The 26,558-nt window shown below is 46.1% G+C and overlaps 1 protein-coding gene across 1 annotated transcript in view; it reads right to left on the reverse strand.

Annotated features, from left to right (window-relative positions):
* Window positions 1-961: 961 nt before the first annotated feature.
* The window catches only part of LOC104083769 (A disintegrin and metalloproteinase with thrombospondin motifs 9-like), a gene marked incomplete at both ends in the record, with an annotated part of 35,429 nt that continues 9,832 nt past the window's right edge, over window positions 962-26,558 (reverse strand). The window contains 16 exons of the mRNA XM_009587379.1: window positions 962-1,088; window positions 1,683-1,812; window positions 1,921-2,087; window positions 4,869-4,964; window positions 5,229-5,346; window positions 5,973-6,109; window positions 6,212-6,393; window positions 12,572-12,717; window positions 17,361-17,465; window positions 17,685-17,826; window positions 18,745-18,891; window positions 20,897-21,002; window positions 21,113-21,153; window positions 21,554-21,675; window positions 21,778-21,861; window positions 22,841-23,127. Coding sequence (XP_009585674.1) covers window positions 962-1,088; window positions 1,683-1,812; window positions 1,921-2,087; window positions 4,869-4,964; window positions 5,229-5,346; window positions 5,973-6,109; window positions 6,212-6,393; window positions 12,572-12,717; window positions 17,361-17,465; window positions 17,685-17,826; window positions 18,745-18,891; window positions 20,897-21,002; window positions 21,113-21,153; window positions 21,554-21,675; window positions 21,778-21,861; window positions 22,841-23,127 — 2,137 coding nt within the window. The remainder of the gene's footprint in view (window positions 1,089-1,682; window positions 1,813-1,920; window positions 2,088-4,868; window positions 4,965-5,228; window positions 5,347-5,972; window positions 6,110-6,211; window positions 6,394-12,571; window positions 12,718-17,360; window positions 17,466-17,684; window positions 17,827-18,744; window positions 18,892-20,896; window positions 21,003-21,112; window positions 21,154-21,553; window positions 21,676-21,777; window positions 21,862-22,840; window positions 23,128-26,558) is intronic.

A 26,558-nucleotide genomic window follows, 5' to 3' on the forward strand; every position in this document is an offset into this window, starting at 1 on the left:
CCCCCCGCGCCTTGCAGGACTGGCTCCCGGGGCAGGAGGCAGCGACGTCCCCTGCGGGTCCCGGAGCCCCCCGGGCTGGTAGGAGCGCCTGCGCGGGGAGCGCAGAGCCCCGCTCCCAAGCCGAGAGAGCAAACTTCAGCACAGCTAGGAGAAGAATAAGATCAAGGGGATTTGGAATCAATAGCGCCTGAATGGCGGGAGCCTTCACATCCCTGCCTGCTTTTCAAACTCCTGCATTTGCCCTTCTCAAGTTTCCAACCTGTTGCAATGGCAACAGCTGTTACCGCGACAACCCGACCTACAGCCCCTATACAGCCCCTATAGAGCCCCGGGTCTAACACAGCCGGAGAAACCCCTCGGGAAACATGGCCATCTGAATTGCTTCACCAGCAGCCGTTTAATGCCACCATATTTAAGCTCCAGAAAGGAAAACAGATTACTTTTTAAAGGAAAATGGGTTGTGATGATTTAGGCCATGCCCCATCAATTCCAGCTCACCAGGAATTGTCTGGGGACGGCCCCAAACCTGCTCTACACTTAAGCCTATTCTTCGCTTTAAGTAAGTGATGGTAAATCCAAGTCTTAGTTACTCTTTTGCTTTGAGCGTACGTTTTTCCCTCTTTGCAGGCTGTCTGTAGGATGGTGCTGAGCATTTCTGATCCAGGCAGATGCGAATTTCAGGCGCTGTATTGCACAGGGAGATTTTTCAGCATTAGGTGAAATTTTTTTTTAGTTAGTACTAATTTAATCCAACAGGAGAAAATGTAGAAAAGTGCCTCTCAAAACACAGCTGGTGGATGTCAATCCCTCTTGGTTGACAAAAAGGCAACTGCTAATCCTTTTCTTTTTTTAAATCTAATACAGGCTGGTGAGAAAAGGAATTATGGTGAGAGGTGAAAGGAAAGAGGAGTAAACAATAAATACAAGATGTAATGTATACACACGGCTGAGCAGAGTGCACCTTAATTCACATTCTGTGCTACAAGGCTCAGTGACGGGGTCAGGCTGGGGAATTTGATCACATCGCTGGTCTGACACCGTGAGCTGATCCGACTCTCTCGTACACACGGGTTTCCTTTTTCGTTCTCCTACACAGAAAAAAAAAAAAAAATGCACATTGTTTAAGTCGTACAGGAAAGTGATCAAATCGGTTATTTCTCTTACTCCTTTTATAGCAGCAATTACGAGATATTTAATTATGCTTTTAAATCTCTTTCAGAAAGAGGGAGGGGGTTAAGACTCTCTAAGAAGAGCAGAAGGGGTTTAACGCAGACGAGATGGATGCAGGCAGAGACGCAGCACGCCTGCAAGGATGGGCTCTGCGCGTTGAGCGGGTGGGAATGACTGGGCGTCAGACCCAAAACAGACACCGATGCCTTCTGCAGCCTTAGGCAATGCCAGGTAACCTTTTCTGCGCTTGAGCTTCCTCACCTGCAGACCAGGTTGCAAGGCTTACCTGGCTGAGAGGGGCTGTAAAGGTGCCTGCTCTGAAACTGAGAAGCAGCAGAGCAGTGCTACACCTCGTGCCATAATAGCTGCCATTACAGCCCAAGGAAACAATCACGCCCATAATGCGAGAATCTCGAAGAAAGCAAATGGAGAGGGATTTAACAGCACTGCCCAGATCCCAGAAGAATCCAGGACAAAACTGTGTCTTCTTTAAAGCCTTCCCAAGCACCCACCTTGGCAGAGCTTACTGCAGGGCTGCCACGGGCCATACGCATTCCAGTAAAACTGCTGAGGTTTGTCCTCAATGGGGATATTAAACGTGTAACGAACGTCGGGATTGTACAAATTGCCCACTGATAAAACCTGAGGGGAAAAAAGATGAAGCAGAGTAAACCAACAGACTTCGCTGCCCACTGTTTCCAGTCCAATAATGCTGGGCAGACTTTTCCACACGCACAACATATACTTCACCTGAAGCGTTATTTCTTGCTCAATCCGATCTGTAGAATTAATCCTTTCAATAGTATTATCCGATCCGCTGTATTCGATCACAGCATTCCCAACTTTGATTTCCCTTTTAAACATACTGACGACAAAGTCTCCATTTAATATAAAGTCTCCTTGACTGTTAGATAAGGCTGCATAGGTGCAAAAAACAAGAACTAAAGACGCAGAATTAACTCATACGTACACAATAACGTGGGTCATGCGCTCTCAGGGCTCCCTTTCATTGGGGTGGGAGGAAAAGCCCACTGGCACTCGCAAACAGAAAGGATGTGAAGAGAGCAGCAGAGCTCTTACAGACATTGTGCCTTCTCCTTTTTCCACCGGAGAGCCTCATTAAAACGAAGGCTGAATGCCTGAAGTTGTTGCTAAAGAGTTCACCCATAACCCAGGGCAGAGGGATACCCAAAAGGCATGCCGGGCCGGCTGCTGGACGCAGAACACAGTCTGTATCCCCTCGTATACCGCAGAAATAACCCTGCCCAAATCTTTTTGTTAGCCATGCAGATAGGGTGGCTTCCCTGTTGTTTCCAGGTGTGTTTTTAGGGTAAATGCACGTACCCTAATTGCCCAAACGCCGTTTTCTAGTAGATAATTACAGGGACTTTGGTGAGTATCTCCTTCTCTCCCTCCTCCCCCCGTACTTTTTATTATTCCAAATCTTAAGGTATGTGAAAGCACTGAAGGCTTAAAGCCTAAATACTTTATAAAAGGAACAGTTTCCTGAAAACAGCAGTCTGCTGCACAACTTCACACTAATGCGATTATGTAGCTAATTTCCTAAGTTAGTTTCCCCACCATTTCACCCATCACAGCTACATTACCACAAAGCCTCTGTACTGAAAAATCTAAACACCAAAACACCAAAGGGAAGGTTTTTATACCGAATGAGGAGAGATAATGAAGCAAAACACTGCTCGGTAGCAGACAGACATAGACGGAGAAAAACTCACAAAGCAGACGCGATACTCAACCAAATTCCACACTTTGGAGGCTTTAATGTCATTAGGCAGTAGTAAAACTCATTAAAGGATTCCTTCCCGTTTACTGTATCTCCTACAACAGTAGGTACACGTCTTGGACTTGATGACAACATCAAATTCCTCCTAAATTGTTAAGGAACTACAAGGTTCACAGTACGGAGGGCCCAAGATTTCACACTCAGTGAGCTGCAAACTAAGTGGACACATGCACACTTCTCATTTGCTTCTAGTCAGGCCTAATGTGAAGGGATGCTTTCCCAGCAATATTAAAGCAACATTAAAGAAGATTTGACTTCATTGCTTCCCAAGAAGATTAAAGGCCCTCCAAGAAGAGCTGAGAAGTTCTTTGGGGCTCCTTCTGGGGTGAACCAGTTTGAATAGGCACACGGGGAGGATTGTTTTTCTAGAAAAGAGGAATAATGAAACATACCTCCCTCCCCCAGGATGAAAAACTATCACACCTCAGTAAGGTTTTCTTGGTACTGATGTGCATTCGTGCTGCACCACCGCGTTTCATTGCTGTGAATGTGCAGAAGCGATGCAAGGCGGCTGTAAGGACGGCCGCGTGCGTGCAGGGACAGACAGCCTTGCATGACCCTGGTCTGGGAGTGACGACAGGGAGGACCCGCTCAGCTTTTTCCATGAATGAAGGGTCCGGCCACATGGATGGCACTTCAGAGCGACAGCCAAAGCTGTCAGCACCGTTTCACTTTGGTGCACAATAGTCTCCTCTACTCGTTTCTCAAGTGAGTTCCTTTACCCTCGATGGGCTGGGAACCGCCAGCCTAGTCCCGTGTTTAACATACCCAGTTGCAGCGAGCACTTAGGCTAAGCCACATATTTTGCAAAAACGCTCAACAACTCGGGGATTTTACGAGATGAAACGAGACGAAGTGCCCTGCTCAGAGATGTAAATACGGGACCCCGTGCTACCGGAGCGCAGCTGGCAGTGCCAGGCACGGGGCGTGCAAGAGAGGAGGAGCAGAGCCGGGAGAGCAGCCATCTCCGTGGGACTGCAAGGGGCCACAGCCCGAGTCCCTGCTCCACCAGTGGCCCGAACAGACGCTGAGGGACCCAAACAGGACTTAATGGCAAAACCAGCCTTCGACTGGCAGGTGTAATATCAGTCTTAATGTGCGTTTGTGTTATCTCCGCTATTGAACCCAAACAGAACTCTCTATGTGGTGAATTACTGATCAGCATGGTGGAAAAGAGACACATGGCCATGCTAAAAGCATACGTGCGTGCAGCAGACTGGTCTAACACAGCACCACAAGCATTTTCATCTGCCTCTAGAGACATACCCACAGATTAGAGAAAACAGTGACCATGAATGTTCAACAGCCAAAGGCCAAGTTATTGTTAGGTTTAAATCAAACCAACATGGTGCAGGGTATTTCTTTACAGTTACATATCACCGTTGGGCAAGGACAAGAAGGGCTCAGTCTAAGTGAAATCAGAATTATTATTCTCAGAGGAATAGAAAATAGTTAATCTTTGGATTTGCTTGTACACACGTCTGTCAGGGTACGGCATATTTACGCTCCAGCCAAGGCACGGTGACAGCAGAGACGTGTTAAATCGCGATGAGGAGACTCCAGCAGAACTCAGAAGTCTGTTTGGTTCCCAGCTTTGTGTCTCAGCTCCCACCCACAGCCCAGGCTCGATAGTCCTTCCCAGCCCCAGACACTCTAAGGGGGTATTTCTTATAATCTGTGAACCTCCCAAACTTTGCATCAAGGATGGCACAAACAAAAAGAAGGAACAAGTTAAAGCTGAATGTTTGGTAGACGTATGAGATAAATTCTCGATAAGAAAACATCTCCCTTAAATGAATTCTTCATCCTCCCCGGCAGAGAGCAGCCAGTAGATATATCCCCACAACCAGACAATAAAGCAGACTTCTGGACTGAAACAAGGACTGCAACTCACCCAGGTAGTTGTCATCCTCTGGTTTCCCTGAGTAACTGTGCTGACGCACATCAATATTAGTTGCACCAGCTGGGATGCGGACCACAACGTTATAGCCTGGAAAAGATTTAACAGAAAGTCAAGGCTATTACACAGACATTTCATTTGCTTTTTACGGGGGGAAGGGAAATGAGCAAAATTATCTCACATTACACAAGCTGATACTTTTCATTTAGGGATAGCATAAATAGTTATAAAATGGAATATGCTACAGCTAGAAGGATTTTGCATTTTACATCAGTGCTTTTGTAGATTAAGTGTGGTAATGGCTTTTATAGACCCACATTTTTCACCATAAAGTTTTTAGCAACAGATTCTTACCATAATGCACCGTGTTAAATGTGCCTGCAACAGTTTTGCATGAAGAATTATCCCCACCACAAACACCACATTTATCTCTTCTTGCTTTTGAATTCAGCACATGATCACATCCAGCTTGCTTTAAGAGAAAAATTGAAAAAACTAGATTGAGCAAATACAAACTAGAACAGCATTTACAAACCTCCCAATTAAGGCACACAAAAGCTTTGTACGCAAAAGGCTGCCGTGAAACAAATTGTTTTGCTTCCCCATATTTTTCCGCTGATTTACAGCGTGGCTATCCCACACCATTTTCAAACAAAAGGCTTTTTTACAAAGTGAGAATCAGCACTGCCATTTGCACCAGGCGATGCCTTCGCTAGAGAAAACTTCTTGCATCAATTGTTCCCAGAGAGAAAAGTGGTGAAAAATAATTGCGAATGGAAATGTGAAGTGCTCCGGGGTCTGACCGGGAAGAACCGGGGCAGAGCACAGAAGGAAGCATCATTTGGATTCAGGCTTGGTCCTCCACAGCCCTCAGTAACTCAGGGCAGATGAACAGACAACCTCCACGCGTGGCTCTTCTGCAAATCTGGAGGTTGGCACAAGCTTCAGACCAGCCGGGGCTCATGGAGCCTGCGGATGCCGCCGGCAGCCCCCGAGCGAAGAGGGCACGCCGACAACCGGGTGGATCAAAGCGCAGAAGCGCCATCCTGCCATGCAAAACTGCAATCGCCCTCGCTAAAGAGAAGGGAAAATACTTACCCGGCAAAGGCCCTGCACGCAGATGTCATTCGTGTCGGGGCCGCAGGGCGTCCCGTCGATGACGCGATCCCGCAGCTGGTAATACGCTGTGTTCCCCGCCACCCGGCAGAACAACTTGCACCGATCCTTCATCAGGACTGGGGATGGGAAGGAGGAAAACCAGAAGCACGTTATCCGAATGCCATCACCCCGACGCGGTGATGCAGGAGGCAGGATCTGCATCCCCCCCCGCCACTTACTGCCGCTGTATTTGGGAACCCAGCGCACGTTCGTGGGCAGCCCGTTGATGTTAAAGTGCTTCCCATCAAAGTCGGCGCACTGCTCGTCCCGGAAATCCTTCTTCAGCTTTGAGCACGGTTCGGTGTTGCAGGATTTAAACTTCATGCGACGACCCACGCAGTACTTCCCACCGTTTTTAGGCCTGCAGAAACAAGAAAGAGAAGCTGGCTGGGATCGGGCTGGAAACGAGATGCAATTGCAGTTCTGCAACCTGTTCAGCACAGTCGGTATTTGCAACACCATTTTGATGGCTCTGTCTACATCTTTGCATGTCTTTTAATTAATATCCCAGGCTGACAAGCAAGAAAGATTATGCAGGTGTCTAATAAAAAAGACCATATACGCGATACTAAAGAGGGATGAAAATGCGAATATTTGCTCTCTGATGAATGCAGCGGTAGTGAGAGAAGCCAGAGAGGAAGAGCAACATCTTGCTCCCCATCTGAGGATTTAGTTTCACACTGAGGGATCCCATACGGGGAGACCGTCCCTCCACAACCCCATTGGTCCTATGGATTTGGTGGCTGAGAGTTTGCATCTGATCTAGTGGGTAGAAATAACTAAACATCACGGAAAAAAGGAGAAAGGGCTTCCCTGCGGAGGCTGAAAGGCCAGCCAGCACCTAGTCCTTCAGGATTTCTAGCCCAAAATGGTAGAAATGGTAATGCTAGACACTTTTAAAACAACTTTATCTCCATGTATTCCAGAAAACACCAAAGACAGCCAATAAATATTTTACCCCCATTTTATAGTAGGATGACTCTAGTAGAAACTGGGGAGCTTGATATCATTCAAGCCACATAAAAGCCAGCGGATAAGCCTAGGAGAAATCGTCACTTTGAATTTCCCAACTCCTAGATTCAGGGCTGTAGTCATAAAACTATTTTTGTCCTTGTATGTAGACAGAGCCTTTCCCAGATAACAACTCACTTTGGGGACCGAAAAAGCCTCTCCCACTCCAGCCACTGTCAGCAGGGAGCGAGCTGCACGTGGACGGCATTGGAGGAGCCCAGCAGAAGGCACTTTTCTGGTGAGGACTCATTTTCACCTATGGTAATGCTGCGAGGAAAGTACCCTTGGGATACAAGCTATCCTATTTACCGTCTGTTCGAAGAACATTTCTTCTAGGAACTCAGGTCAGATTTCATATATCTACTTATGTGCAGCCTTCTATGTATATAATGAATTGTAATAATAAAATAAAAAAGGATGCACTGTGCTTTAGATGTCCCCCCACTGTCTCTGCTGCTCTCTCCTGAAACTTCAAATGTAATTGGGAGGGCACGGTGGAGGCTTCCACAAGCTACCACCATTACATGCATAATAAAAACTGCAGTACCACCCAAGCAGCTTTGCTTTTCCCTGATGTTACAGAAGGAAAGATACTGCAATCTGGATGAAATGTTGCCAGGGTCAACTTGGGCAAAGCTGTAATTATCCAAAAAGGAAAAATTACATCAACTAAAACCTGCACGCAAGGGAGATGCAGTTAACATGCATCTCGGTCACCAGCATGGGAAAGCCTCCACCGGCTGAGGTTAGCCCCAGCCTCTCCCTTTAACAGACAATTTCAGAGGAGTCAGCGGAGTCTGTTCCTACAGCCAAACACAATTTTTTTAGCATCTCTGCACACCAGCCACCTAGGAAGCCCAGCAGTGCCTTTTCTCCCACAAATAACAATTCTTCACTCTTATGTTTGAAAACTATTTGTGACTCAAGTAGCAGAGTTCCTGTGAAATAAATGGGGAGACAGAGGCACACGGAGGGGCTTGCACTTGCCAAAAGATTACCTGCAAAGCGGGGAAGGGCAGGCAGACTTCCCACCACCCCATCAGCACCACGCTAGGGATGCTCACCGCTTTGGCAGGAGTTGCCTCCTCCAGCAGCCGCGGGCGAGATGCAGAGCACCACCAGCTACACACACGGGATTTTTCCTGCCAGCATCCTTTCCTCCCTGAGATATGCACTGCCGTGGTGCAGACCCCTCAAGTCCTAGCTTAAATACCGAGGGGTATGATTTGTCTTTAGGCACAGCCCCGAGCCATAGCTGGTAACATCAGCTCTACCTGCTCCGAGGGCGATGCTCACATGCCATCTGGAAACTAAACGTGTGTCACTTGCAAAGGTTTCTGGTACTTGCAGTTAGGCAAGTAACAGTGCTAAAAATCCCAACCAACCGCACAGCGCCTGGTGCAGATTTCAGTTTACAGACTGATTTCACACCAGTTCCTAGCGGAGCCAAGTCTAAACCCGGTTGCTACCGACTTAGTCTATTCTCCACCTCGGTATGACAAACAACTTGGATTAATTTAACTGATTACACTTGGGACCGCTCCAGAGCTAAGCCAGCGCAGCCCCTGCGGATGCATCCCGGGCTCCTCCTGCCTCGCAGGCTCAGTGGTGATTGCTGGGGGTTTCCCACCGCCGGAGCCCATCCCACGGATTATTCCCATGGAGGTACATTATCTACCCCCAGCTACAAAGGGACATAACCCGACCGCCTCACTGCACAGCACATGGGGAAACCTCTTAGCTGTGGCAGCAGCACACTCCAGACCTTGGTGAGCCCGAATCATTCGTGGGGCAGTTAACAGGATTCATCATTTTCACTTTGAAAGCATTTATACCGCAGTGGGACTGCTGCAGTTTGACAAAGGCTCTAAATTATGCAAACCTCTAGCAGGGCATTTCTTTAAAAAAATGGCAATTACAACATTTTTATGGTAAACACATTGCTTCCAATATAAACTAATTAAATCAAAAAGAGACTTTTAAATATTAAGTTAGTTAAGAATAACATGCAGGAGCCTTTTCTTTTTTTAAGGGTATGTCTAACAAAATCCAAAGATCCTAAGCTACCGTATAGTTTCTTTTTCTTTAGACATGACCCATGAGATTGAGACAACATTGAACACACGGACACACCACAAACTGAAGGATGCTAAAACTTGCCATTGTGTTGCAAACTGTCAGCTTTGTAACTCTGGCAGTAAATCTCCCCACAGCCAGCATTCGGGGCTGAAGCACACTCACGCTCCTGACATTTCAAAACAGCCCCAAACCACCCTGACAGTTTTAGGGTGTTTTTAAACCGGCGTTACTTTTCACAGAGTTTGAGTAAACAGAAAGAGCTGACCCTGAAAAATAAGTCAGCCTCATACGACATTGATTTTCAGTGTTATGAAGAAATACAGGATACTTCACACTACGTACTATTTTTATGGATAATCATCAGTGATGTATCGCAGAGACTGAAGGGAAAGCAGTGCATGCCTAGAAACCTCCGCATTCTTTCTTGATTTCCCTTCTCTTTGAATCATGTATTTGATCAACAAATGGCTGGTGTGGATCCGCTTTCTATCTAGCGTCGTTCCCCTTACAAACTCCTGGGCACACCCTGGCTTCGCTGCGTTCCTCCCAGCACATCTTAAATGCTTAATGCATCACCTGCAGTTACTAACCTTGAACATCTTCACGTACAGCACCCAACTCGCAGTGCTCCGGGAGCGCGAGGTAGAGGCACCTAGGCAGAAGCGCGGTTTTGGGGGTGCTTTGCACGTGCTCAGCCCCGAGGGCAGCAGCTCTGCCCGGGGGCACTCAGGCTGCCACAACGGAAGGACCCGGAGACCAACTACGGGACTCGTGTGTTCATCTGCACGCCTGCCTATGTGCCTGTGCTCATGCAGTGACTGCAGAAACATCTGTGAAGCTGTAGAGTGCACAGAGCAGGTTGAGATCTCCTTCGCAGCATCCCGGGAAGCCCTGGGACCAGGAACTGGTATATGTGCTGCCAGTGGCCAGCACAGTTATCTATAGACATGTTTACATGTCAAGCTCAGACGGCTTTCAGCACAGGTGGATACTTCTGCGATGGACTAAAATGCAGACGTGATCAGACTCGCATCCAGAGATAACACTCCCCCATCCAGAAAGCCACTGCTGAAAACAGGGCTCCTGGTATTGACATCTTAGGAAATACGCCTTTTCCCCATAATTCTGCAGCTATGCCTTGCTTTGAAAACCAGGGCTTGCACCACAGACCCCCTACGTGATGCACCGCAGCCGTGGGCTTTGTCTGTACCAGCCAGCCTCGAATTCCCAAGTGGGCAATCTTGGTGGGAAGGGTCTGGTCTGGTTCACTAATACATTCCTTCAGTGTATGTCAAAACACAGTCTGCTGCCATTTCAGAGGCTTACAGCTTCCTGCAGCCCTGCAAAATGCTCGTCTGCATAGGTGTCAGAGCACATTACAAACAGAGGCAGGAGCTGCAGCCTTATTTTCTGTACCGTGGTGTGGGGGGGTTCATTTTCAATGCCAGATTTAACACAATATTTTATTGGCGTGCAAGATACAACCCCAGGTCTTCATGCTCAAAAAAAAAAGTCTTAAATAAGCTAAACCGTCTTTGAATATAAAAGACTTAATGAAAACTATTTCAGATATTCCTCAATGTATCTGGGTTGGTTTTCCTGCCTTCTACAACAGAGGAGAAACAGAGACTACACCTATTCTGTATATTTTTGAAGTACTTTGAAAAGTGGGAGAGGCAGGAGAGTACCTAGCAGTGTCTTATCCACTTGCATTGTCTCAGCAGCCCCATGATAACGGGGATGCAGATGGTGGGAGCCCACGCTACGATGTCAAATTATGGGGACAAAACAACAGAGTCGGTGTAAAGCTCTGTGGATGGTGCTAGGACAGAGGACTCCCCGCGGAGACTTCGCGAGGGGCTGGAGAAGAGGCCAGTGCCAGCTACACGGCTCTGGAAAGGGGGCCTGGAAAATAACCACTATTAATGATAAGCGCAGGGGATTTCACAAGCAGCTTGGTGTCTAGCGTATTTAGGTGCTTTTGCAAATCCCAGCCTAAGTAATACGCCTCACGAAACACCGAGATACAAAACACAAGCTATAAGAGAAGATGGAATTTAAAAATCCCTTGGCTAGCCTTTAGGATAAAGGAGATTTTCTATCACAAAAAGCTATCAGTCCAAACAAATGCCTCTCTAGAAGATGGGAATACATCTCTCTGACAGCATCCAAGGGTTTGGCAGCATAGCTATTTTTGCGCGTGGAAAGTTATTTTATTTTTGTGTCTCCATGGCCACTAGAAGACCATATGGCATGTGCTGACTCAGCACAGCGAAACGAGAACTCCTTTGTGCTTGTGTGTTTCTCAGCATCATTTTAATTAACGTGCTGGTGTCTGACTCCCTCAGCCTCAACCCTTCTCTCTCGACACTTGCCCGCCCGCGCTGAGCCAGCCTCTTCTGTCACTTCACCACCGGTGCCGCACGTACAAGCTCTCCCTTCTCCCGTTAGCAGTGATGAAACCCTCACTGCCGCATCACTAATGGCAATTTCCTTGGCAATAAGCTGTCCAACACCAATGACGAGAAAGTGGAACGAGCCTGCTCAATCTCGTTAAGACCCCTTGGTCCAACCAGCTCCGCAGACCCCTCTCCTCTCCGTGTCGCAGTCCCAGATGAGAGCCTGGAAAGCATCCTGCCCACCCCTTCTCGGGCTGAGAGGAGGCAGTTAAACAGAAACCAGCACAGTTCACAATTTATGTAAACAGGCTGTTTTCATACCAGTTGCCCAAACTATTACTAATATTTTGCTGGCCACACATTCATCTTCCTTAAAGCCCACGGCAAAATTCCCTGCCGTTGCAAGGGGTGCAGGATTTTGCATTCCAGGCTGACGGCAAACATTTTTGAGTGCCACTTTTTAATGGGGCACAGATTTCTGCTGAGGTTTGGCTAGTCTGCACCAGCTGACGTGTAACTGTATAAAGGATCAGCTGCAAAAGCAGTCAAAAGCTGCAAAAACCAGCCAAAGCAGGAGTAAAATGGTAGAAAACTGTATAAAGGATCTGGCCTGTAGGAACAGCTGCAAAAGCAGCCAAAGCAGGGGGAAAATGGTAAAAAATGGATAAAAACATGGCTCCTTCCCTTCTCCCTCCTTTCTGATCCACAACTTTGGAAGAAGAAAAACACCTTTGAAAGTGGGACCCCAGCTGTGCCTCCCCAGGAAAACAGGAGGCAATAAACCCACGCAGATAGTAGCTTTTTCCTTCTCCCCGTTGAATGGATCCCTTTTTAGTGCACTTTACCCACAAACCAAATCTGTGACCGGCTCCTCCTGGGTTCCCGTGCTGCCTCATCCGTGCCAGGCAAAGTCACCCGTCCCTGGGGCAAAGCCACCGGTCCCCGGAGCACATGTGGGCTGGGGACAGCCGAAGGGGATTTCAGCCCATTTGGGCAACCCAGCTGCTTTTCCCCCTTTCACCCACCGGCGTTTCCCCTCCGTGCACTTACTCAGGCCTGTTGCACTCTCGTATCGCCGTCTTTATGCCACCACCGCAGGTTCTCGAGCAGGTCCCAAAAGGGCTCCACGTCCCCCACGCTCCGTCTATCACTGGTGCCTCTCGCTCTTTGGGCACGCACATCCCAAACCGGCAGTGCTGCATGCAAAGGAGAGAGACGGGAAAGGTGGGTTTGCGTTGCTTTTGCATTACGAGCCGACCAACAGTGACCAGCCTGGACGACAAGACTCAGGCTTACTTATTTCTCAACCACACGCAAAATGCAGCAAAGATTTCGCAATCAAATAAAATTGGACTTCTTTACTTTTTGTCTGTCAGCCCCATATTTTTCTTTCTCTGCACCCTTAAATGGAGAAGCGAAGGCAAGGTGCTGAGCCCACAGGAGTGATTTATGGGAGGAAGACTGAGGACAACAGCAACCACCAAATATTCCCTGTTTACTGGTGCCGAACAGCACGGCAACGCTCGCGGCACTGGCTTTTCAAAAAGCTCCTTATCTGATTTCCTGGAGAGCAGCAGGAACCGCACTGTGTCAGGGGAGGAGACGGGCCAGGGAGAAAACACCAGGGAGAACTCAAACCTCCCCACAGCTGTACAAAGCAGGAAAGGAAACTTCCAAATCCAAAGGGCAAATAAAATAGGAAAACGAATTCCTCAACCCAAAGTATTTTTTTTCACTCAGCCATAACATGGGACTTGCCAAGGCCTGGCCTACACTTTTGTTTTCCAGCTATAACTCTTGTCTTCTTTTGTTTGGAAAACTGGCTTAAATTATCTTGGCAAGGCTCTGTCCCCCATTTTTATGGTATAAATTGTGTCCCTTTGGGGTATGTTTGCTAGTTCGACTACACAGACTTCTGGAGAGGTGAGATCTAGGGGAGAGTCACCTTCTGGCCCCGCCAGAATGGATGGAAAAGTGTCCCCAAGACCCGCGAGAGCAGGGCTTCCCTCTCACTGAGCACTGCTCGCTAAAGCAGACTTAAACCCAGAGTCATGCTCATCTGCTGGCGGATGCCTAAATCTTTGCAATTATAGGAAGCCCAAACATTGCTGATTGCTCACAGATTAGAAGAGGGTACAGACTTAAAGAAGAAAACAGGTAGTGCACCCTTAAAATATTCCCTTGCAATATTTCTCTGCACCAGATGCTGTTCAGGCAGGAAAACAGCTGATGATCTTTATGGCAATGGGGTCGAATTTGCTGATGTGCCGTGTTTTTCCAGCCCTTTCACTAATACCAGAACAAGGTTGTATCAAGACATACCATAAGTTCACCCCCTTTTTTTAGACATCGTTATGAACCACCTTAGAGAAAGCGATCTAGGAAAACAGAGCAAAATCAAGCTATCATGGGGGTTGTGCATCCAGCTCGTAGGACACCGGCTCCACAGCATGTTTAATGCCTTTTGCCCATGATGGCCAGCTTGCCACATTGCTTTGCTGATGAAGAAAGCTGATCTCAGGTGCATTTGCCTATGGGCATGGTTTTCAGGACGGCTGAACGACTCGTAGGTTGGGCCTTAAATGTGGTGTTTGCTCAGAGATGAGCATGGTCTCCAGGCTGCGATGTGCCCTGGGTTTGCTTTCATTGGAAGATTTGATTCCCCAGATAGAAACTGGCTGAAAAATATCTGCTACAGTAAAGGACAGGAATAAAATAAGCTGAAATGCCTGTTTCTTCGCTGCAGGACAAACCCTTATGATGCACAACTCCTCCTGGCATTTAGAGGGTTCAAAAACTACAGGATGGGGACCCCTATGCCAGTCCTGTACAGGACAAAGAGGTCCGACAGCTATCATTAACGTCCAAAAATACATGACTCCAATCCAACAGTGCTGTCCCGGTGGAGAACTTCTTGCAGCAATGTTGATCCTCACAGCTAAATATATAACTACAGTCATGCTTGGCACCACTGACCCAGAGAAGACGACTGAATAGCTAACTAGTGAATGTACACAGCTAACAGACCGTGACATGACCTATATGTCTCCCATCCGATGGTTGAGAATTAACCAGGAAATCACCTACATCCCTTGATTTTATTAAAAATTGGGGGTTTGGAGTTGATGGTAAATCAAGGGCGGGGGGGGGAAAGAGCAGCTGTTTTAAATAAACAGCAAGATTATCTTATGGAAACGCAATGGTGCTTCTTGGAACCACACTGTGAATAGTCTGGCTGTGCAACCTTCGTGCCTTTTGTATTTTAAAAATAATTTCTATGTTGAGTTACAACAGAAAAACTAAAAAGCCTGCCAGGGTTCTCTTTCCTATGAGCTTACAGATCAGAGAATGAAGAGAATAAAAGAGTTTTTGTCTGGAGCAAGTTCAAAATAACTTAGACACACAGTTGAGCAGGAGAGCAGTGGCAGGGACGGGAGACACTACAACAGACTTTCCTTTCCTTTGTCTTGCTACTGGAGTCCCAGATAATTCACCAAATCCAGCTCCCATCCTTGGGCTGACTTTGGCTGAATAGATTAGCAGGGGGCAGACAAGTGCTGTGAAGCTTCATGCATGCATAACATAGACGCTACCTGCTGCCATACGGCAGGAGACAGAAATGATTACTATTCGTCTACTCTTCTTTTACCATTCTTTAAACAACCCTGAAAACCACAAGAGATAGAGCCCAAGTTTACGACCCTCTTTATTTTCTTTCAGTGATTTATTTCCACCCGACAATGCACTGGTTTACACAAAACGCTGTAAACCATCACGACTGGTGCTCACCCAAGCAAAGGCCAAACTCTGGGCTGGGCTTATTACTTGATTTAGCGATATCAAATTCAGTGTCCTCACATGCAAAATATGCATAAGCTAATACTCCCATGTTGTTTTAGTGTCCTTGATTTAAGAATAAATTTAGAGCCTGGTTAAATCTGCATCCCAGTAGTTTTAGCTAGATTTTTCTTAGCTATTCAGGCTCCTCATTTCCAAAGATATCTCCACAAAAAATGGCATGGTATTTTCTCCATCTGCCAACCCATATATCACGGGCTTTAAACATGCAGACTTGAGGCAAGGCATTAGTCAGCGAGCAGCAGTTTGATGGGGCTCCTGGCCACAGCAGAGTATCAAAATAGTGATTTATTCAATGACAAGCGCTCCAGACTCGCACCTCAGCACTTCATAAGCCCAAGTAAACACTGAGGAGAAGAGAGTTTTTGATGATCCAAAGCTTAAGCTTGAATTAGACCAACACACAGATACAAGAATTACTCTGTAAAGCCTTTTTGTGAGAATACATTCAAATGCCTGAGCACGAGTGGACTGCATTAGCTTTTCTTAAGAGCCCATCTGCTCTCAGCTGAGAAGTTCAGGTCACACTTGTCTGATTTGTCTAAACTTGTCAAATTCTCTAAATTTGTGGACGGAAATGTTTTTCCTTACATGGTCTTTATTAAGAGTCATGCAGCTGGACACTGCCTCTGGGATGAGATGGCAGCTCTGAGGAGGTGCTAATCTGCTCGCTGCAGTTGTTTGCACATCACTCTGGCCACATCCAAGGGTAACGGCAGGTTTGTCGGAACAAAATTGCAGCCCAAATTTTGGGAATTTCAAGCAAATAGTTATTTCTGAGCTTCTAGCGGTGAGCAGACCCCAAGCTCACAAACGGAGAAGTTGAAGACACAAGGTCTCAAGTCAAGGGGACTCCACAGATGCCTAAGCTTTATCCCGAGTCTCAAAAAAGGGGGGATTTTACATAAAAACGTTAAATATTGGTGCACTACTGGCTCTAAAGAGTAGCACAGGAACAGCATTTCCAACCACATCTCTAATGCGCATTCTCAACAATAAAAACAAACGTGTTGACTGCGCTTTTCCCTAAGAAAGGAAGGCAAATTGATACATTATGCCCATTATCTTGAAGGAAATCAGTCAAGTGTCGCTGAACAATTGACTTTTAGACACATGCAACAAAAGATTAATTACCAAGCCTTTACGGAAAATTATCTCTCAAATAGCATCCAGATATTTTTATTAAAATACGTTTGAAAGACTATGAATTAAAATGTTGACACTTTCTAAAGAAAATTTTAACTGTTGATCATTAACAGTCAGAAAAGCAAATTTTTAAGCTATACCTTGTAGAATTAACATCACACTTTTTTTACTAGACATAGATGGAGAATATTTTTGTTCAGACAAAAATTCTGAAAACTAGTTAGCATTTCTCTTCAAAAGCTTCAATAAAGTATCACAATAAAATAAAAAGAAAAATCCTCTCAACTATTTTTCTCCAGATCTGGATAACTAAAACCTAAATACTCATTCTAGAAACCACAATGCTAGCTGCAAACTAACATTGCACATGAAAATTGAAAGTTTCTATGAATTACTGCCAAAACTGTTCCATACAGAAAATGTCAACCAGTTCTATATTTTCCTCTGAAGTTGTCAAGATGAGAAGCCAGTTGGCAAGTTTATGTTACACAAAATTACTAATTGCTCACATCACTTAGGAAATTTCTAATAAAAGCCTAAGGAAGCTTTGCAAAAGTTTTGCTCGAGAGTTCACTCGAGGGCATTAATTTAAAAAGATAAGCACTCCAGAAGGAATACCCGCTTTAAACAATGTTATGCCAAGCAGTCAATTTTAATCACATTATCTGGTGTAGAGTTGACCCATGCATACCAGGCTTAAAACACACAGAGCTGCTTTGGGCTTCCACCAGCAGTCAGAAGCTGTGCCCCATACAACTGGCCATTGGGATAGGATGATTTTGCCTGAGCCCTGGGAAACATAGCTACGAGGCACGAACCACCAGGTATTACAGACCTTTCCAGGCTCACATTCTGTCCCATCAGCCCAAGGTGTGTGTTGGGTACGACATCCCTTGTGCGCGCCATCAATGTTAATACACCAAAGTCGCCGACACTGCATCTGCTTAAGTTATTGAAAAGATCAAAATATTAAATAAATATGTGCTACATGCCTTACCAGATAGATGATCCTTTATGAAATTATCCCCCTAAGATTCATCGTTAATTCACAAGCTTGACAATCATTTGACGGCTTATAAGCCTCCCATTCATCCAACCCCAGGAGGCCTTATTTTGCCCTGGCAACACCAGAAGAACCAAGGTGTGGCATTTCACTTACCATATACGGGCACACTTGAGAGCCGGGTCCAAAAATTAACTCACATTGTTTGTTGACGTCATAAATCAGCCCCGGGAGCTGCTGAGGCAACGTGTAAGTTCTTGATGAAGGTTCATCAAGCAAACACTCCCCATAACCAGTGCTAGAACACAAAGCAGAACGACGGTGTTAAACAGGAGGCGATGAGACTAGAACCCATTGGTGTGTACCCGAGTCAGCCCTAGATGCACACCACATTTGCCATATTTAACAAGCACTACAACAGCCACTGCGGACTCAAGCACAGGAGGGTAGGATGCGTTACCCATTCACCACCACCCCCCATGCTGTGCTAACAACCATCCACCACAGTGCAGTCAGCTACCCCGGTAAAAGCATTTCTGAGCATGCATGACCTGCATTTAGTTGCTGAGCATGCTCTGGTATATATTTAGAAAGAAAATCATTGATTAGCAGAAGAACCGCCCGAGGGACTGAGCTCCTGGAATTGCCAAGACACCATCGTGGTTCTCATTCTGCTCCCCATCACAACACGTGGGAAGGCATCATGGCAAAATGGGCGATCACTGTGCATCAAACCGACCCGCGGGCTCCTGGAGCAGTGTTCCCACCATGGACTAGTGCCAGGGCTTTATCTCGACCTGTGGAGCAGAAAGGCAGATTTAATCTGCCTCCTAAAACACAGCTCCGTATCTGGGCCACAGGGCTTGGAAAACTCACTCTTCAGGTTCGAGGAGAACGTACATTCCTTAAAAGCAATGTCCATGGGGGAAGACTTATTCCTCCCCATAGAGAGGCTGGTCCTTGCCAGCTTATCACGAGGCTGAACTGGCAAGAACTGGATGCCAGGGGTGCACTCCTGCTCTATGTAAAGGATGCGTGCACACACAAATCCCTCTGATTTCCTCCAAAGGCTGCACACTAGGATTTCAGATTAACTGACGAGGAGGAAATCCCTCTGATTTCCTCCAAAGCCTGCACACTAGGATTTCAGATTAACTGACGAACCCCATAGGACGCATGCACATGTCAAAACAGCCTAACACATGCAAGGCCTTACTCTAGAAATTCAGTGATGTATTTCCTACTGCATTTTGACCACATCCAGGGATTGGTGTAGAAGTTCAGTGTTGGTGCCATGACATGCTGTTGATTTTTACCTCCATCTTCTTTGCACTTATGATTGTCATCGTGTGGCATGTTAAATCTAGACAGAGAGAAACAGAGAGAGAAAAACAGCAGCAAAAAGTACAGTCAGTTAAGTGGCAAATGTCAAGTATTTAGGATAGCAAGAGCAACAGTCAGAACTAAACATAAGCAAAGCCAAGAATTTTTCCCAGATATGCTACTGACAGATATCACAGACTAGAAGTATTAATATGCACATATTCATAAGTGTCAACAAGCATTGCTCAAACTGGGTTCCTAGCACTTGTCTGCAAAAAGCTACGCAGGACCCCAGTAAACTCTCCACACCACGACTGCATATATTTAGCCAGACAAGTCCTTGAGGGAGCCTGGAGTAAGATGCAATTTCAGCCGCAGTTTCCTTTTCAGCTGACAGTTGCTGTCCCGCAGGCAGGCTGGAGTTTAGCCCCACCTTCATAAAAATGGCAAGTTCTCTGGAATTAAGCCAAAAAGCTAAGAGTTGATCTGGGGGAATAAGATTCTGAAGGAGACAAATGACTTGAGCCCACCAACCACCGCTGCCTGAAGTCCCTGGTGTAGGCAGCACCCTATCTCGGCTGCAAGATGTTTTCCAACGCCGTTGAATCCCTTGGGCCACGCTGATCCTTCATGCTGGTGCCTGAACCCTATTTAGGGATAGACTTGGCTCCTATACTTCACGTGGTAGGTTTACAAAATGCCATCAAGCATCAGTATCAGCAGAAACCCACGCAAAGTTTGCAGCACATGACATATTGAAGAATGCGGCAAATACGCTAACGGAGAGAGAACGGCTTAAAGCGCTTTGCTGTTTCAAGTGGAGAAGGGGAAATGACCCGGTGTGATCCTGCGTGGAAGGCTGAGGAGTTTATATCCCATTAAGATTACCTCCAGCGAACCACCTTTTCACTCTGCTCCCTGTAAAAGAGCAAAGAGGCATTTCCCGCTCGGGAGCGCCGCTAACCCTCCGGCAGCGCTGGGGCAGCATTAGTGAAGGAATTAGCCACAGGTTAGGTGTGGGGAAGGCCAAACCTTCAGGGACTTTCTGTCAGGAAATCTCATTTAAACAAATACTACTGTGGTTAAAAATAGACCGTCTCAGCCAGCTCCCCGTGAAGAAAAAGGGAGTTTAAAACAATGAGAAATCTGTGCCCGAATACTCACCCATCCCACACCTACAGACCTCCACTGCAAACCAGGCGTGAGGTGGTTTGGGACTGAACCAGCTGCCTAAGAGTTGTAGCTGGGGGGTAAAGGACTATGTGATCTAAGATGATTTTTCTCACTATCACCCTCAAAAACAGTCAAAATCAGTTAAAAGAAATTTCCACCGGAGGTGGTGCATCTTGAAGGACAGCATCTCTTCTGGGGATGTCCAGCAGCGTGAGATTTTCCCTCGTGAAATAGTTCAGGAGGTGGGTCAGGCTCACGTATACATCCCGACCGCCTGCCAGACGCCCTGGGTACCTTCCTCCCTTCGCACACAGCTGCTGCGCTGCCTTCAGTAGCACCACGCATGGCGACAGGACAAGCTGTGGCAGGCTGAGGACCTGCTCTCGGAGAAGACTTCAGTCCCAAAGGCCAGGTGAGACGTGCCCGTGCCCCTTGCCCTGGTCCTTCCCGAGGCACCCAGCACCTCCCAGCTCCGGCCAAAATCCTGGCTAGTCCCAGTGGCTTGGCCAGGATGTCATAGCTGCTAGGGCAAATCCTGCTGACATCTGCATGTAGATGTGAGAAGATGCAGTAATAACGGACATTTTTGTTAGCTCTCCTCCCTTGCTTAGGTGTTGCTCGGGGTACCCTGTCACTCATCCTCCCCAAAATGTGGGTCTGCTGGTTTTCTGCTCTCAGATAGGCTCCAGAGCACCCCACTACCTCCCAGAGTCACAGCTTAATCTTCCTCAGTGGTGCATCTTGTACCCAAGTATATTTATCTCCTCTCAAACAATTAAGCTCAGCAGGACCAAGTTCTAGCCTGGCTGGCAAGCCCTAGCTAGCATAAATCTTGGGCAATTTAAATGTAAATGTATTTACATAAAACATACACATGGCCAAGTTCATGTGCTATTGTGAAAGCAGTGCTCAGTCCGTTATCTTCGCTAATTGAACAGCTCCTGTATGGGTCACAGACTGTGCCCAGCTCTGCCAGACCTAGGAGAGAACAAAGAGGTTTACGATAGAAAAAGAAATGTCGCCCACGGTAAACTAACATTGTCACTACTAAAAAAGTTATAAAAAGATGAAGAAAATGTTTTCCTTACCCAGAGTATCACATTTGTCGTGCGCTCTACAAATATCCTGTCTGAAAGCAGAACAGACCTGACACATTAATTTTCAATGCGGCAGTGAGTTAAGGTACAAGCACAATAAAAACAACATCCAAAAGCAATTCTTAGTCCTCCCACGGACCTTCTCATGCTGGTTTGCCACATCGTCCAGTCAGAGTCTGAACCAACTTCCTACCATAGTCAGAGTTTTTCATCTTATGTTGAACCCATGGGCAGACCATGGACCTCTCAAAGTCATCTACTGCTATGGTGGACACATTATCCCAATTCTGCTCACAGTTACACTGCTCCCACAATTGCAAATGTCATTACACCCACATCAAAACCCAAACATTTCCCGTAGCTGCATATATTACATGCTGACAACCTCTGACACAGAACTGGCTACAGTCTTCATGAGAATATTCACCATACCTGGTAACAAGCACGGCTGTATCGTGTTGAAGGTGACTTCCTTCAGGGTGGTTCTGGGATTGCTGCCATTGGCAGAAGTTTTTTAATGTTGTCTGGGCATTGTAAGATATTGCAGGACCATCCTAACAAGCAACACACATAAAGCAGGTATTTTAATTATTCATCACAAGGCTCGCTACAAATGCCACCATCAAACAGAAGGAGAAGAAAACCACTTCCGTTACCTGTTCATTATGTATCACGACCAATTTCACAATAACAATATTAATTAAATTTCCAATGCTTGGGTCTTTGTAGATAGAAGCCACCTGTTTAAAAAATATTCAGATTATTGCTAACATTCAAGGAAACAAACAATTAAGACAACAGACACATTTTCCATTTTGCAACCGTTTTTCTCCTGAGCTGCTCTTCTGCCCCTCTCGGTGCTCTGATGCTACTTGGAAAGACCTCCTGCCAAAAGCACAATTTTAGAATCAAACAAACCTGCTGGTATCACAGAAGCCCAACATTTCCTTTTGCTTTAACACACACTTGACTAAATTACAGGATCATTCTGCTCTGAGACACAATGACCACCAACTAAGACTGTCAAAAGCAACTTATTCTCTCAAGTGCTTCATTTTGACACGGACAGTTTTAGACCACATAGTCACTGCACTTCTGCCCTCCAATAGGATGAAAATCACTCCAGTGACACAGCTATGCTGGACACTCACTTCCAGGCACTCTGCATCTACAGAGCTGCCTGTTTGGGGACCGCACTACTGCATCCTAGAACCAGAGGCTACTAAAATGCTTGTCCTCAGCCTGGAAAGCCAACTCTAGCACTACGCTAAGGACCAAGGTGACCACAGGCTGCTTCTCCTTTCAAGAGCAAGGGAAGTCAGGCAATGGCATAACCTACTAGCATCAGTCCCTTGGAAGGCACAGTCCCCGAAATACCTTTTTAATTCAGCTGCTATATCACATGGGCTTAAATAAAGAGAAGAATACAGAGCATGTGGACTAAAGGGCCAGTGATACATCTTGTGCTGCCTGGGGTTTGGAAAGCTGGAAGGGAGAGGTTTGGGAAGGGTTAGGAAATGTGATGGGTCTGGCAAGGAAGACGACTACAACCAGTGTTCCCCAGCCAATTTTACCAAGCTTTACTCTAATCCCAGCACTACCTCCACGCCTAGCTGAGGCAAACTGATGGTATTGCATAGGAACGCAGCAGAAAGGAGGCTCTGTGACCACTAGAAAATGATCTGTGGGTGAATCTGCTCTCCCTAGTTGAATACTCACTATTGACATTAACGTTAAGACATAGTGCTGTAGGTTAGCTCCATGGTAGGCGACCATCCTGCTGTCAGCCACCACCATCACTTCCACAAACCGAGGGTAGGAGAGAAACCGCTTCGTTCGTCTGTGGCTCTTCTTTTCACTGATGTTCCCAGTCTTGTTGCTATCTGCAGAAAATGAATTCACTTCCAGGCTGTGTTTTAATGTCTCCATGTCAGATAATATGCTGCTTTCTGCCCACTGTCTTCTCCAGTGTTTCCGTTTGTTCTTTTTGTGACTGTGTTCGTGATCTATGATTAAAAAGCAGACAAAAATATCAAGTACATTCTGGAGTAGAGTTAATGCCACATGCAAGCTACGTCAAAATACCTATTTATTTCAACCAAGAGTTAGCAGGCTTGTTCCAAACAGCTCACCAAAACAGAAGGACTATGTGGAAGCCCACCATGTAAGCCAACATCTAAGGCTTTTCTTAATTTTTAAAGGCTTAGGTAATCTCACTGAAGCCAATGGCACTTAAAGGCAGACGTTCACGTAAAGGCTTTCCTGCAGCAGAGCCGCCTCCTTGCTGGCGCAGGAGGGATGGAGCCTGGGCTGCAGTTCAGTTTAACGCGACGTGAGCCCGGTGACGGTAATTAGCCACCGCAGCGACAGCGTGAGGATTCTGGGCACGTCCAAGGTGGCCAGGAAATCGCAGGAAACAAAGGTCCAAATCCTGTATTTCTAACTCAGGCATGAAGGACGGCAGGATTTGGCCTTCATAGCGAAGCAATTATATATGATTTATTTCTGTCTCTGACAATAACATGGCTGGGCTTCAATTCCCCCCCTCCCTTTATTATTCTGTGCTACGGGAATGGTAAAGGTCATCTAATAGCACAGCTGCCACTGGGTAAAGAATAGAATTCAGGAAGTTTCACATATACTGCTTTTGATATTCAATTAGGCCAAACATAAAAGCAGCCTGAAAATATACTCCATGCTGATACAAAGACGACAAAGTGAAGAGGGAGAACAGGCAAATAAAACATATGGAACTTGTACAATTAAGATTTACCATCTGATTAGTATGTAATTATAGCATTATTTAAATGTAAGAGCAAAATCAGTCTTATTTGATGCCACTTAATTTTTAATCAGTTCATCATAGGAAGTAGCTAATTGAATGTGATTCATCCACGAGAGACTGTTCGCTTCTGCATTTAATATAAAGCCAGATCTGAACTACTCATCTAAGACTCCAGGCTACAACCCTCACGCTCTTTGTAGCTTTAGTTTAATTTCGTCATGGTGGTGAAAAATATCACATTTCCTTATCTGACCCACTGAGTAGGTTAGAGGAAGCATAATATTAGGGAACAAAGGAATATTCAATGCTCAAACAAGATTGAAATGATAGGAAACTTCTTAGCTATTTTTCCTGTGTAGTTTCCTTTTAGGATATTTTGTAATAACTTACAAAAAAAGAAATATAAAACACATTCTCTAATAACCAAGGCAGGCAAAGGGGTTCGGTCAGCTTCTACCTATCTGAAAAATACTATCCTTTTGCCCTGTGTGAAAATAGGCAATAGAGTATTTAAGAATTAAATCCTGTTTACTCTGCACTACCTCAGTCCTACGAATTCCCCTTTCTCGATATAGTCCAGACCACCTTAATACAGCAGAGAGTCCGCAGTTATTTGAGTAAGAATTCGAGAAAGCCAATGGCATTTGTGGTTATAATTGGATTGCCCTAGTTCCTCTGCACTAATCAATGCCCTTGTGTTGGCAAGGTTCTGCTCTCATGCTGGCACGGCTTCGTGGGCAACCGTGACATTATCCCGACTCGTTCAGTGCCAATCAGCGCGGGAAGCCAACTATGCATACAAACAACTTAAAGGTGAGAAGACGACCAGACCGAGTAGAAAGCGCTAACGTCAGCCCTTCAGGCCGTTCCCCTCCTCTCTGCACCCTCAGCCAGTCACTTAAATTTCTCTTTTAAATAACTAACTTTGAAAAGAAGCAGGTGCTCAAGGAAAAATGCGTTAAGGATGGGGAGATGCTCAACAGGGCTCGAGCGAGGCTGAAGGCAAGGCTGCGGTGTGAAGGCAGAGCTCTGCAGCATCCGCTGCCGTGGCTCTGCAAAGCCCCAAATGGGACCACGAGGATCAAGTGGCTTCTCCTGCCAGCCTGGCAGAGGAAGTTAGATGGCAAAAGAAGAGGGAAATGCAAAAGATTCTTTGAAGAGACACCTGTTATACAGGAGGTGTTTGAAAGAAATTAATTGATATCCACCAGGCTTGCACTGAAATCCTGCAGCCAGTGTTGTCACACGCTCAAAAAACCAAAACCACCCAAAAACCAGAGAGGTCCACGTGAAATGCCAGGTCTGGTTCCGAGAGCCCCGACCTGACCCACCACGCAGGAGAACCAGAGCCCAACACAGCCAGGTATGCCCAGCACAGCGGAAAAACTACCTTTCTTTCTGTTGCAGAGATCTGGCACGGTGTCACAGAATCATAGAATCATTTAGGTTGGAAAAGACCCTTAAGATCATCCAGTCCCATCGTTAACCTTACACTGCCACGTGTCAGTACAGTGTCAGTGTACTTCCCCCATCCAGCACACAAATCAAGTCAGCCACATCATCCCTTCAAAAACCAATGTATTTTTTTCCAGGTATAAAGTCACTCCAATACTTACAGCACGCTATTTGGACAAGTCACATACAGTACGTCAGCCAACCTAGTTACTGTAAAACCAAGCACAAGCGCGTGGGGATACACTGCATGGAAAGCCACTCCTGGACTTTGATAGTAGTGAACTGTTATCTTCACCCACCTTTCTTGCATAGAACTACACTCAGAGATGGTGCACATTCAACTGTAAAAAATTAAACACTAATGGCAGCGCACTGCTCCCAACCCATCCATAAAACCCTGACCAGCCTTAACGGGAGTTGCACACAGGCACTGCCAGCACTCCACGTGCCTGAGGCTGTTGATACCGCGCTCCGTTACGATGGCCACAACAGAAATGTTCTTACTGAACGGTGCAGCATGCTGCCATTTAGCCAAGCAGAAGTGAAAATCTCTTATGTTACACAAGAAAACTGCAATTTTACAGCGACAGCTTCCTACTGCCACGCACAACAGCAAAGAAGGGTGTGATATTTTTCCACCTGGTTTTGCTTTTTTTTTCCTATTGTGTTAATATATTAACAGAAATCAGGAAGGAAAATGGTTTGCTTGGCATGCTTTCAGTCTCTGCAAATGACCTGAAAAACATCTGCCTACACATGGCAGTAATTGGATGGGTTTAAGTAACAAAACATTTTCTTTAATTTGCAGAAAAAACAAAACCCCAATAAGTAGACAAACACTTTAAAACCATGCAAACTACAGATCAATAATTCAAGTACTAGGCGAACCTATGCACTAATTCAACAGTTAATATTCATTTAAGAGGCGGCTAAAAGGCTGCTGGAATAATGTCTATTTTACTGTTTGCTTTACTAAGACAGCCTAAGGTGTTTGCACTGTCTTTAGACAGACCTGGAAGTGTACGTTCATTTTTTTCCCCGCTCAGTTTCTTCTTTGTTATGTGGGACTTAAAAAGGAGACCCAGTCCTGTGACAGGGATATTCCTTCCTGACGGCATCTTCCCACCCGTGCCATTCATTTCTGCTTGCGCAAGAAGCCTCAGCCCAGAGCCCATGGAGCTGACTTATGGATGATTC

Source organism: Fulmarus glacialis, unplaced genomic scaffold, assembly GCF_000690835.1.
Source record: "Fulmarus glacialis isolate BGI_N327 unplaced genomic scaffold, ASM69083v1 scaffold5751, whole genome shotgun sequence".
Classification (NCBI taxonomy): domain Eukaryota; kingdom Metazoa; phylum Chordata; class Aves; order Procellariiformes; family Procellariidae; genus Fulmarus; species Fulmarus glacialis.